This window comes from Myotis myotis, unplaced genomic scaffold, assembly GCF_014108235.1.
Source record: "Myotis myotis isolate mMyoMyo1 unplaced genomic scaffold, mMyoMyo1.p scaffold_m19_p_7, whole genome shotgun sequence".
Lineage (NCBI taxonomy): Eukaryota > Metazoa > Chordata > Mammalia > Chiroptera > Vespertilionidae > Myotis > Myotis myotis.
Genome location: NW_023416379.1, coordinates 62,379,935 through 62,394,250, shown reverse-complemented (window position 1 = coordinate 62,394,250; position 14,316 = coordinate 62,379,935). Strand labels below are relative to the sequence as shown.

The 14,316-nt window shown below is 37.0% G+C and overlaps 1 protein-coding gene across 15 annotated transcripts in view; it reads left to right on the top strand.

The window, feature by feature from the left end:
• Positions 1-14,316, top strand: part of MYO6 (myosin VI) — a 141,547-nt gene that overhangs the window by 100,057 nt on the left and 27,174 nt on the right. For all 15 annotated transcript variants that reach the window (XR_004968894.1, XM_036317775.1, XM_036317787.1 and 12 more), the window contains 8 exons: positions 1,027-1,099; positions 3,372-3,499; positions 5,002-5,097; positions 5,406-5,579; positions 8,723-8,761; positions 10,128-10,221; positions 13,692-13,822; positions 13,917-13,994. Coding sequence is in view for 14 of the 15 variants with exons in the window: in XM_036317775.1 (XP_036173668.1) it covers positions 1,027-1,099; positions 3,372-3,499; positions 5,002-5,097; positions 5,406-5,579; positions 8,723-8,761; positions 10,128-10,221; positions 13,692-13,822; positions 13,917-13,994 (813 nt within the window). In the remaining variant the exon portion in view is untranslated. The remainder of the gene's footprint in view (positions 1-1,026; positions 1,100-3,371; positions 3,500-5,001; positions 5,098-5,405; positions 5,580-8,722; positions 8,762-10,127; positions 10,222-13,691; positions 13,823-13,916; positions 13,995-14,316) is intronic.

The window sequence follows — 14,316 nt, the reverse complement described above, 5'->3', positions numbered from 1 at the left end:
AGAGGGGGCAGGGAATCAGGGCTGCCCAGCATGGGTCCCAGTGGCTTAGTGTTGGCTCAGGCACATCAGAAATGTTATTGGTAAGTTGAAGCTTAGGGACCCAATAAAAACCCTAATAGGCACCTCTTCATAAGTGAACGTCTACTGCTTCTTACTAGTGACTTTTACTAGACTTAAAATTCTGCTGTTTCTGTTTCTGTTGTCTTTACTGTCTGTATGCTTCTCACTCAGCATATCCTAATTCTTCCTTTTCTACTTCTTCATTTACTGTTATGTATGGGTGCTTACGTACTACAGTGGCATGCTGAGTGAGTGGTTGTGACAGAGACAATATGGCTCTCAGCTGAATATATTTACTATCTGGCCCTTTACAGAAAAAAATGTGCTGGCCCCTGGTTTATTCTACTGACAGATTTGACTTTAAAATGGCTAAAAATGTTTCAAAGCTCTGGTCTTTCCTTGACTTCAAATGCTCAGACACAGAACTCTGTGCATAGCTGCTCTCCGTATTTCAAGAAAAGTGAGCTTATCTGCAGGAGGGAACATTTGCACATATGTAAATCATATGTTTTGCTGGCAATTTAAGTTTTTTGTTGTTAATCCTCCACCTGAGGATATTTTTCCATTGATACTTTTATTTTTATTATTTTAGAGAGAGTGGAAGGGAGGAGGGGGAGAAACATAGATGGGAGAGAGAGAGACACATCAATTACTTGCCTCCCACATGTGCTCATGCATACCCTTGACTGGGAATCAAACCCGTGACCCTTTGGTGCAAGAGGGGAGAGAGAATGATGCTCTACCCACTTGGCAATACCAGGCAGGGTGAGTTTTTTATTTCACTTTGCTTTAGGGGCAAGGATTTGCTTCCCTGATGTTTTATATACTCCCCAGCCCCCAAAGTAGTTGTGTAAACCTTTGTACTCTGACTATTTAAATAAATATGATCAGAAATGGCACAAAACAATGAATCCAATTTATGTCAATGGTATTTCCATATCCATGATTATGATTATTTCATTTTAGGAACAAGAACTCTATCAAAAAGAAGGTTTGGGTGTTAATGAAGTACATTACGTGGATAATCAGGACTGTATAGGTATGTATTTTTTTCACTCTACTTTTGGGAAATCTGGGAAGGTATAGTGAAGGGTTTTACTGGTGATATTTCTGTGCTCTGTGATCAATACTACTAGTTATGAGGACTTAATTGAAACTGGTAGTTGAGAGAGGTTTTATTTTAGTATTGTTAGGAAGTTATTTTTCCTACCAAGGCATTGAATTTAGATATGTTGAAAGTTTTCCTAAAATTTCTTTTATTTACTGTGATGATATTTTACATTCTGTTTTTTCAATTATAGCTGACATTCAATATTATATTAGTTTCAGGTGGAATATTTTCTTTCTCCAACAACTAACGTGAATAATTGCTTAAGCAGTAAAGGGATTTGTTACCTCACACAGGACGTTGATAGCTTAGCCAGGCTCCAGGTGGGGTTTGACAGGGTTTGGCTCTGCTGTTCTGCAGATACTATTTCTATTTTCTGCGCGTTGGCAGCACCCTGTGGCTGGTTGCAAGTGGGCTTCACGAGTTCCGTGTGTCCCAGATAATAATGTGCAGGTCTCTGTTTTTTGTGTCTGTGTTCACTTCTTTGTCACTATCCAGCTAGTGCTCAGTCTTCCTTTTCTCTCCCCCCATCTCCAAAATGAGCTGTTGGTAAGCCTTGTTTGTAACCTGATAGATATAGATAGATATATATATATATATATATATATATACACACACACACACACACACACACACACACACACACACACACACTTATATTTATATTTATATATTTAGAACGTATTACTTTGTGTAGATTAACCTATAAACCTACTTAGATCACCCTGGATGCTATAAAATTTGTGTAACCGTATCCTTTGATTTGCTAAGTTTAGCAGAAGGGCTGAGACTCAATTAGGTAAACTTCCTTCCACACCTGTGCCATCCCTGCATTGACGATTGCCAGACCTGCTGTGCAGAGATAAGCCCGGAATGATTTGCAGAACCAGGGTGCTGATCCGGCTCCGGCTGCCGGGGCTGGCTGAAGCCACCCAGGAGGACTCTGTACTGACTTCTTCATGAAATGTTCTCATTATACCCTCATGTTGTACTACTAAAATCTCCTCCCAGGGGCAGAGCTTTTCCTGCCATTTTTAAAACATGGGATGCATGTATAGATCTCCTTTCTAACTGGGCACGCAGAGGAGTGTTCCCACCTGTACATGCGATGATGAAGCTCACCTTGGTGTTTTCCCTGAATAAGGCTAGATCCGATCCTTTGTTCAGGATGTGCCACGCTGGGAAGTGACACCCCTCCCCCCCACCCTCCCAGGTGTTCTCTTGCCTGCTGGCTTGCAATAAAATACACTCTTTCTCCTAAAATCTAATTGGAGTTGTCTTTTGGCTGACAACTACTGAGTTAATTGGACCCTGTTCCACCCAGTAACAGTTTTGAAAACCCATTTTGACAATTGATTCAGAAACTTGTGTGCCAGATTTGGACAAGATAGTATTATTATAATCATTCTTTATAGTAGTATTACTTTTCAAAGCACTTCCACATCCTACCCAGCCCACTCCACTTTCCCTTCGTGGACCATATCCTTCCCCCGAATTCTGTGCCTTGGCTCTGTGATTTGATGTCTTGGCTGGAACTCCTCCCCTCAGTCACTTTCACATCCTCTACATCAGTCAGAATACTCTCTCATTTATAGCTTAGTTCAGCATGACCCCTTTCACCACCACTAATTGTCCCCGAAGCATAATTTGCTGACCAGTTAGAATCTTGATTTCTCTTCATATGTCCGATAACTTTTAGAGTCTGCCCCATTCACAGTTCTTATGTACTGTATTTAAGCAGCTTACATTTTACAGTTATTTTGGATAAGCAGGAAGTTCAAACAACATGAATGAAAAGAGCATAAGAATGTGCTGTTAGTGAAGTTTTGCTGGAAACCCTCTGAGTAAATATATATTAGTTTTAAAAAGCTAAGCACACAAAAGCTTCTGTAGTTTTTACATCCTTTTGAATGTAGATGTCATCTGGAAGAGGAGGAATTTCTGGCTCTTTAGCCTCTTGTCCTCACAAATGGAGTGGTGAATACATTAGTCACTTGCTTTAAGGAGTTGTTTTTCTAAAACCTATATTAAACATATGCTATTACTTTCTAATAAATTGAAAGATTTGAAATAAAATATACCTGCTCTGTATAGTTTTTGAGATTATACTTATTGAATCTTCTTTGTAGTTTGTGATTAGTAAATTGCTCACATCTTTAAAATATTATTTTTTACCTTATTATATCTTACTTTTTTGAAATAGATTTAGTTGAAGCAAAATTAGTGGGAATATTGGATATTTTGGATGAAGAAAATCGCCTTCCCCAGCCCAGTGATCAACACTTTACATCCGCAGTCCACCAGAAGCACAAGGATCATTTCCGACTCACGGTGAGTTTCCCATTCCAGGATTTAGACTCTGATGGGGATAGAAGCCTTTAGAAAGAGAAACTAGATATTAGACAATTAGAATCATAAGTTATGTAGGGCTTAACCTTAGGTTATTTTTAGGGCCAGATATAATCTTTTATATGAAGCATTTTGGAAGCTTTTAGATGTGATACCAATATGAGATATTATAATTAGACTAGAGGCCTGAATGAATGAATTTGTGCATAAATTTGTGCATGGGTGGGTCCCTAGGCCTGGCTGGCAATCAGGGCCGGCCAGGAGGAGGGATGGGGAATGGGAGGTTGGCCACCGGCCCCAAGGAGGAAGCCAGCCCTTGGCCCCCTGGGAAAGGGGCTGCATCCACCACCTACTTCTGGCTCTCTGTCCCAGCCCAGGGCCCTGAAAGCCCTGGTGGAGTTGGGAGAGGAGGCGACGGTCACCGGGCTGGGTGTGGAAGGAATGGATGCTGGATGCCGGCATCCCACCACTGCACGGTTCCCTGCCTCCCCACTCCTCCTTCCCTCGCTGCCACTGCTGCAGGTGGGCGGCAGGCTGATTGGGGCCTGCTGGCCTGGAGGAGGGATGGGGTGTGGGAGGTTGGCCACCTGCCCCGAGGAGGGAGCTGGCTCTTGGCCCCTCTGGGAAAGGGGTCATGTCTGCCACTGCCCACCCCCGGTTCCCCGTTCCAGCCCGGGGCCTAAAGGCCCTGGGGTGGGGTTGGGAGAGGAGGCAATGGTCACCGGGTCAGGCATGGAAGAAACAGCTGCTGGCTGGCCGTGGGAGGTTGGCTATGGGAGTACACTGACCACCAGGGGGCAGCTCCTGCGTCGAGTGTCTGCCCCCTGGTGGTCAGTGCGTGTCATAGTGACTGGTCGACTGGTCGTTCCAGTCGTTCGGTCATAATGGTCGCTTAGGCTTTTATATAGATAGATAGATAGATAGATAGATAGATAGATAGATAGTACAACCCTAAAATGATTTCGTTTCCTTCAAATAGATTCAGGCTGATTGTGTAAACATGCTAGGATGTTTGGTTTAAAACTGTGAGAGAGTTCCTGTGCTGATTTCAGGTGTTTCTTTAGCACATTGCTTCTCAAGCTGGCTGTACTTAGGAATCACCTGATGTAAATGGAATGGGCTTTGGGAGGATGAAAAGTTCTCTGGGGGATGCTAAGTCAGCAGCCAAGGTCAAGAACCACTGCTTTCCACAGGCAGGCACCTTATAAAATGCCCACTATGTTTTGCATATGCTTCGAAATAGTGTGGTCTATTTTTTTTTTTGGTCGCACTCCTTCTTTCTTTCCTTAGAGATTATAAACAAATATTTGCTAGATTTCCCTGGTACTTTAAGGTTTATAGATGTTACAAAAAGCAGTATAATTGTGTTTAATGTGAAACTTGCTTTTATAACTTTAAGTATTTCACATCCCACACATTCTCTAAAGAGAATTATGTAATATAGTTTTGATAATTTAATAACTGATGTATGTATTGTTTTTTAGATTCCCAGAAAATCTAAGCTGGCAATTCATAGAAACATCAGAGATGATGAAGGCTTCATCATCAGGCATTTCGCAGGGGCAGTGTGCTATGAAACAGTAAGTATGACTTTTACCAGGAGACAACGACTTGACGTTGCAGCTGCGCTATACAGTGTGGTAACCTGTGGCCACATCTGGCTATTTGAATTTAAATTAAATTTAAAAATAAAATATACAATTTATTTCCTCTGTATATTGGCTCCACTTTATATGCTCAGTGTGCACATTGGCCAGCGGTGACTGTATTTACAATGCAGATACAGAGCTTTTCTATCCTTCTCAAACCTTCTCTTGGGCAGTGCTGTGTTAAGGGATATCATCACAAGATGGACTGAGTCGTTCATTCCTGTTTGCTTTGTTTTCAGACCCAGTTTGTGGAAAAAAATAATGATGCTTTGCATATGTCTCTGGAATCCTTAATATGTGAATCCAGAGATAAGTTTATACGGGAATTATTTGAAACATCCACAAATAACAACAAAGACACTAAACAAAAAGCAGGAAAACTTGGCTTCATCAGTGTGGGAAACAAGTTTAAGGTATGTGTGTTAAATATATTACTTGAAAAATTTTTTTTTACTGCATTTAAAATAAAATATATAGCTTTATACTCTACACTGGATAATGTAGGCACTGTCAAAAACCCCATGAGGAAGTTCAGAGCAGATCCTGCATTGTTGATAGGATCTGTATGCAAAAAACCAAAACAAAACCAAAGCACACCCAAATAAGTGTAGTGATTGAACATACAGAAGTTCTTGTAATTTTATGAGTGTCTTCTTTCTCGGTGCTTAACATACCAGATTGCTTCTCCTAATGTTCTTGCTTCTACTTACTGTCTGGTTGACCTTCAACCTTCTCTTTCCCATGTGTTTCTGTTTCCTTCCTCATTCAGCAGTTGTGTTTTAGCTGGCGTAGTCAGTCCAGCTCGGGATGGCTAGAGAACACTAGTTGAGTTGAGAGGAAAAGCAGGCACAGCCAGGGGCTTCAGGTAAATGATCACCTTCATGGACTCTTATTTGTAGAGTGGCTGCCATGTGAAAAAGAGGCTGTCTCAAGTTAATGATTATATTTATAATACATTTTAGTGTGTTTTCTCTCTCAGTGCATTGTGGCTGTGCATATTATGCTAAAATTTGACTAAAGCTTTAAAAAATCTGGAAAAGATGAGTGCTCTGAGTGGCAAACCCTTCAAACTGCTTAACATTGAAGACCATTTCATGTGTTTTATTAATTTTGGATCAGGAATTTATTATTTGGGGTCTGACAAGGAATTATCAAATGATGTGTGTTAGAAATGGAACACTGCACTAATTGGTTCTAAGTGTTGAATATTTAGAATATAGAATAAGAATTTAAAAGTGTAATGACTAAAAGATTATAACGCATTGAACAAAGAAATAGAATTAATTTCGCTCATAAATTTCCATAGCACATTGTTAGGTTTGCAAGAAAACTCTACATATGCTTTTCATTATGTGTACTTTAAATATTAACAATGATGTAATTAGAAATAATATTTAAGTATCAGAATACTATGGTACTAACAGTGTAAGGCCTCCTGAAATCCCTTGTGGATTGAAATGGGCTCTAAATAACTAACTCGATAAAGTCATATTTATAAAGCCATATATATATATATATATATATATATATATATATATATATATTAAAGCCAAATCATAAATGTAGGAGAAAGCTTTTAATACATTTTCAGGTAGCTGAATAAAAAGTTTTTAATTTTGTTATAATCTCTATTGATTATGAGTTTCTAATTTTCTTGAGCAATATTTTTTTCTCTTATTTGGATATTCTGAAATTGCTGAAAAGACATGTAACAACATTAATTTAGTGAAATGGATATCATTCATTAAGTATTTTCCTACTATGATGGAATATACTAGTGTTGCTGGTGAGACCATACCTGAAATTTTATATAATACAAGTAAAACAAAAACATTCTTAAAATTCTTTAAAGTATTCTTTTATGTTGAGACTTGAAATGCCTTAAAATTGCTTTTTACAATAAAATGTATTTTATACATTAAACTGCTGAAAGCCATAACTGAGTAACATCATTAATAATAAAATGTAAAATGTTTTTATGAGATACTTTTAAAATGAATATTAATAGTAACTCTTAATTTTAAATTTAATAGAATAGCTCATTAAATTTAAGGTATGTGAGGCAATAAAAAAAAAACAAAACAGGCTAGCATTTACTATAATATTTTAGTTATCCAACATCACTGAGAAGCAGAAGTTTTCCATTGGAAAGCGACATTTTTAGGTTATTGAAACATAACTTTTACTGTTATTGTTTTAGTAAAAGTAATCCTTTTTGATGGAAAAATCATATTCTGTCATTATGTACATTATGCCTATGGTCCCTGACTACTGTTATTTGATATTTGACATTTCCCCCCCTTTTCTCAATGCTATTAGTTAATTTTTGCTGTTCCTAGTTTTCTGATTGGCTCTATCTCTATTTTTTTGGAGAATATTGTGTTTAGTCTATGGATTAAGAAAAATGGACTTTGTGATAGTTGTTTTCTTTCCAAATTAGTGGCTCTTATACTTGCCTTTCAGTTGTGTGATGGTCCAGATTGATTATATCTTAATCCTATGCTGTCTGAAGTATACTGTAATGTTTCTGGTAAGAGAATGAACTTTGGTGTTAGGCCCCACGTTGGAATCTTGGCTTTGCCATGACTAGCTAATGTTTCACCTATAAAGTGAGGCTAATGCAATATTCTTAATTAGAATTGTGCGGTTTAAACATGATAATGTCCATGAAAAGCTTTGAGAAATGCTTGACTCATAGAAAGCATTCAGTAAATTATACTTATTACTATTATTATTAAATATAGCTGTCATTGATCCAGTATGTTAATTTAAGAAATATCATCTTAATTTATCTTTCATGTGCAGTATAATAAACATCTTAGTATAAAATTGATATTAGAATTTTATATAATTGATTTACTTTGCAGAGAAGTAAAGCAAATATACAAATTAAATTAGTACTGAATGAGAGTAAATTTTTGTGTGACAATATTATTAAAAACAGGAAGGCATAGCAACTTATAGTTTCATTGTCATATATTCATATAACATATAGTTCATTGTCAGTTTGTTTCGGATAAAGCTATCTATGCTTTTAAAAAAATAATTGAGATGTGAAATTTTAAAATAGTAAGGAGGGCTTCTACAGCTAGGCAGGAGAGTTTCATTTGTAAGTGTTATATAAAACAATCTAAACATATGCCATTAGTGTATATTTTAAACATGCCTTCATTCTTAATGGAGTGTGACACAAACTACACCAGCTTGCCACATACTATGTACTGCTCTGCTGCTCTCTAACTGAATGCATGCCCAGCATTTTCATTCACATTTTTGTTGCCTGTACACTTTCCTGTTCACCCCACCTGCGAGTGCACATGTATGATTTTTGGTGTTGTTAATGTTCAGTCTCCTAATTATACAAGTTCTGTATAATTAAAATAAGTTGTTGTCCTTGGCATTATATTAGCCGTATACTTTGCATGTTGCTGTCAAAGAGCTTGTCTACCAAAAATTGTTAAATCATAATGTGTTATATATCCATGTTATCGCACGTTATTTTATTCCACTGTGGAAGAGCCAATATTAACTTGTGACATTTTTCTTTCTTTTACAGACACAGTTAAATTTGCTTCTGGATAAACTTCGAAGTACTGTGAGTATACTTAAAAGAACAGGGTTTTTAAATGGTCCTCTTAAACTATTATTAAATATTTACTCAAACAAAGTAAATCTGGAATAATTAGAAATATATTTTAAACCAATTCCCCCATTAAAAAGAATGGTTTTTAAAATGGTTTTCATTTTGGTTAAGTTTGTTCTGAATAACGGTTAAATATATATGTGAAGTCAAATTATTTTATAAATATATAGAATTATCTGGATGTTATTAAGATTATCCTGTAGTTTAAGGAAAGTGAAAATAATTAATTATTATGGAGAAGGAAAAATGTATTTTTTTATGATTAAAGATAATGTATTGTTTAGATATGTTAAACTATTTTACAATGAAAGACTTTTTTTAACAGCAACACAATTTTTGGCACTCAAATAAAAATGTATTTTTGTAATATTATTAGTACATAATACAGAAATTTATTTTAAGCTTTAAGTTATAAAAGTATGCTAAGTTTTCAGTTCATTACTGATTATTTTTTATTTAAAAAATTTACTTATTTTTTTTAAAATTGTTTTAAATTAAATTTATTGGGGTGACATTGGTTAATAAAATCATATAGGTTTCAAGTGTACATTTCTTTGTTACATGATCTTTATATTGCATTGTGTGCTCACCACCCAGAGTCAAATCATCTTCCATCACCATATACTTGGCCTCCTTTACCCTTCACTACACTGCCCCACTTCCCTTCCCTCTGGTGACCACCATACTATTGTCCGTGTCTATGAGTTTCAGTTTTATATCACATATATTAATGAAATCATACATCCCTTAGCTTTTTCTGACTTATTTTACTTAATGTAATATTCCCAAGGTCCATCCATGGTGTTGCAAATGCCACTTTTCTTTAAAAAAAAAATTATTTAAATTATTTCAGAGAGGAAAAGAGAGAGAGAGATAGAATCATTGATTGGCTGCTTCTTGCATGCCCCCTACTGGGGATTGAGCTCTTGATTAACCCAGGCATGTGCCCTGACGGAGAATCTAACCATGACCTCCTGATTCATAGGTCGACGCTCAATCACTGAGCCACATTGGCTGGGCAAATGCCAGTGTTTCATCTTTTCTTATGACTGAGTAGTATTCTATTGTATATATGTACCACACCTTCTTTATCCAAATTTTTATTTACTTTTATTAAAGTATAGTTGGCATATAATATTGTATTTGTTTCAAGAGTAAAACAGTGATTTAACATATATATCTATATATATATCCATATATATCTATATATCTATATATATATCTATATCTATCTATCTATCTTAGTGATTATTTTAAGAGGTGTTCATATATTGATGATAATATGTCCTGAAAGTTACTGGTACCTTTATTCTTGCAGGGAGCGAGTTTTATTCGTTGTATAAAACCTAATTTAAAGATGACAAGCCACGACTTTGAAGGTGCTCAGATTTTATCTCAACTTCAGTGTTCAGGTATTTCCATATCTTTATAATTTGTATCAGTGTGTGTCAGGAGTCTAAGCCCAAATACAATTTAATATGTCCAGTGCTTTCAAATATTTCACAATTTTCTTGATTTTTAAGTGTAGTAAGATTTTTATCTTATATTTCCTTTAATTATAAGAAAAGTGTGCTGGCAATTATTCGAGTAATACTGGGGTAAAGTTTATTGTGAAAAAAATTATTTAACAGCATTAAAGTAAAATTTAGGAAAACTTCACACATCTATAGCTCTCCCTTAAGTGGGCTCTTTCCTGTGGCCTTCTCAGCCCAGCAGTTCATTTCTCATTCCCCACCTAACTGGGTCAGGAGGTAGGTTTTGGTGTCTGCTTCCCACGCCACCACTTGTAAAAAAAAAGAAAACAACACATTTTTCCTTGGCTTCTGTGGAATTTTTATGCATTTGGTTCAACGATCACTCCCCCCGTCCCCCCCCCCCCCCCCCATTCTAACCTTGCCGATCACAGAAGTCTTAGGCACCAGGCTCACTAGTTTTCCTTTACTGCATGCCCATCCTTCATTCCCACTTGAACTACTTATTCCCAAGGCATCGGCCTCTCCTTTCCTCCCAGTCCGTCTCAGGCTCCTGACACTTGCTTGAACTCTTTTGCCTCTCTGACTCTTTATTTTGCTCCTCTCAGAGGTGGGTTTATTATAAAGCTAAGGTCACTTATGCTTCAGAGTCCCTCATTTAAACAAGCTCCTTCCACAGGCCTGCACTTGACTTTGTATTCTTTTGTAATTTGTAATTATATATGTACCTTTTTCTTAAACTGCCTTCCCCCAGTTGTGAAAACTTCAGGGCCCCCAACCTGGATCTACCCTTGACCCCTCTCATAAAACCATAGCCGTTGATGATTGTAATTCTGTCCTTTCTCCTCATCTGCATAGATAAAGTAGGAAGACAGATTGGCACCATTATCTATATACTAAAGGCCCAGTGCACGAAATTCATGCACTTGCGGGGGAGGGGGGGGGTGTTCCCTCAGCCCAGCCTGCGCCCTCTTGTAGTCTGGTAGCCCAAGTCCCTTTGATGTGACCCCCTATACAGTTTCTTCTCCAACTCCAGATTTATCTATCTATATATATAGACTATCTATCTATCTATCTATCTATCTATCTATCTATCTATCTATCAAGAGGTAATATGCAAATTAGCCGGGACACCGTAACAGTCACGACTAGCTCAGGAGGAGACTGTGTGCGCCGATGGGCAGGAGGGGACTGCGATGGGCAGGAGGGGACTGCGTGTCACAACCAGCCTCAGCAAGTAAAGACACAACACGCGGGGGGGCCCACCCCCAGCCCCAGTGGCTGAGGTGTGATGGCTGCTGGGGATGAGGGTGGGCCTGGAGTGGAGACACAACACACTGGGGGGCCTACCCCTGCTGGGAGACAGCATGCCCGCAGTCCCACCTCTGCGCGTGAGCTGCAAAGGAAACACCTTTTCTGATCGCTCATTGGCTAAGCTCTCGGTATGCCACTCACAGTGTTCTTGGTAACTTGGGTAATAAGAATCCAAGAAGGTGATCTAGGTTTTTTTCACCTCACTCCTGGAGGAAAAAATGAAGGTCTGCTGCTGGAGGGGCTAAGAAATGTCATATCCTGAATATAACTAGCACCATCAAGCCCCTCACCAAACTCCCAGTGGAAGGTCATAGGAATTTCTAGAAGGAAGAGTCCATGGTGTGGTGATTTTTATTTTTCTAAGCATGAGAAGATCTTTTGAGTAAATTAGCTTGAAGTGCTAGGAAGCAGCCATTGGCTTGGTAATTTGTTAAGCTCCATGAAATTCTTAATGAACTTCTTCAAGCCAGTTCATATGTTGTCCACAATTACAGGTCAAGCCAAGGGACTCAGAGGAGGCGGATGTGAACGTTTCCAAGGGTACTTGTGTATTTGGTATAAATGGGCAAAAATTGTCACAATATCAGTCAAACCTTACATTTATTTCTTCAAGCAGAGCCTAGAACTAAATCTAGTTCTAGAGATTTCTTTCCATAGGAATGATTGCTTCTCTGTGTTTCGTTGATTAGTATTAAAAATTATAATAGTTTTATATGTTCACTGTAACAAAAATAAAATAGTACAGAAAAATATAAATAAAAAGTCTCACTTCTCAGGGGTGACCACTTAACTCTGTGTCTTGGATTTGCTTTTTATACTGGTTAGATAAACCCTATTCTTTTCAATTACTACATCATATATGGTTGCAACATAATTTTTAATATTTAAGTTATTTGATTTTCTCTATTATAAGCAATGACCCAGTGGATATATAGCCATTCTCTGTGCATGTATTTGCCCACATGTGTGACAAGTTGGAGGATAGATTCCTAGAATAGAAAGTACTGAGTCAAAGGGGGTAAATATTTCCAAATTGCCATCCAAAATTGTTGCACTGGTTTACTCTCCCAATAAGAATGTGTGTGTGTTTTCCTACACCGTCTTCAACCCTGAGTATTATTGGTGTTTTATCTAACCTTTACCTAGCCTTTCCCATTAAAAAAGCTTAAAATTCAGTCTGACTGCTTAGAAAGGCTATCTTTCCCATGAGATGATTTAAAGATAAAAATCTGTTTTTTAAGTATTTTATAGTTTCATTTAGCTAATTTAAATTCTTGGCTAACAGGAATTTATTTTTATATAAGTGAGGTAAGGATCAGATGTTAGTTTTGTTTTCTAAATGCCTACCCATTTGTCCTAACACTTTTTATCGAATAATGTTATTTTCTCCATTGAGTTGAATAGTCCCAGAGTCTGAAATTCAGGGGTTGTTTTTGGTGAACAAAGGTTTTTGGCATTATTTATAGTTGGTAAGCTTTTCCCTGACTATGCTTTTCTTGATATGAAAAGTTCACATGGACTCAAGGCTCAAATTAACCACCTACTAGAATTTCACTGAAAATAGATAGGCATCCTATATACTTTTTACCCCACTAGACTAGTTTCTCTGAGAAATGAGTGAAAGGGGATTTTTATAGTGAAGCACTGAGCGCTCCTTTCTTGTCCATTTGCTCTAAGCACCGGTGAGAGTTTGGGAATGTGTTTGACTACTTCTTGGAAACTGTATCAGGAATCTTGTTTTAAAATTAACCTCAGGATTTAGAAAGTGGCCTAATGCAAGCCTTATATACTGTGATTATGACACAGAGGTTTGTAGCAGTAAAAAAGATACAAACTAGATTTGAGCTTTCTAGAGACCAGGAGTTTGTCTCTAAAAAAGGGATGTATTCACGATGGCTAAGTGAAATTTACTACGATATTTTGAGGTGGTGGGTAAGTTGGGACATAATAAGTATAAATATAATATTTCCTATGTACTATTTCCCTGCTGACAATTCCTATAAATTGTACCTTAATTTGTCAAGTTGACCATTTCCAAGTAATTTTTGACTGCTGTACAGTGATTGGCAGTAAAATGTATTTGTTTATGAATCTAGGTATGGTGTCTGTCTTGGACTTGATGCAGGGGGGTTTCCCGTCACGAGCTTCATTTCATGAACTCTACAACATGTATAAAAAGTACATGCCAGACAAACTTGCAAGACTAGACCCAAGACTCTTTTGTAAGGTACAAATATCACCTGAATTGAAATTTCTTAGCTATAGGTGTCTTTGTTATTAATTACTGGTTGTCATTTAACTTTTTAACTTTTCTTTTTCAGGCTCTTTTTAAAGCTTTAGGCTTGAATGAAATTGACTACAAGTTTGGGTTAACAAAAGTGTTTTTTAGACCTGGCAAGGTAAATACATTTTTACTCTAAACTTGAACATGATGAATATGAATAGTTGGGGGGCGGTGTCAATGAATATTTTTAAGTGTTTAGTGATTTGAATTATTCTTGAATTATATGATCACCAACAGCATGCATATTATCAGTATGTGAGAAGTTTACAATGTGTAATACTCAGTACAAGTTTTATAATTCTTTTCAGCTTTGGAAATATTGGAATGAGAGCCTTGTTTGATTGGATTTTTTTGTTTGAATAAGGGTTAGCCAGAAAATACTTTTGTTTTAAACAAGTTGAAAGCTTTTCTAAAACATATTAATTCAGCCTTAATAA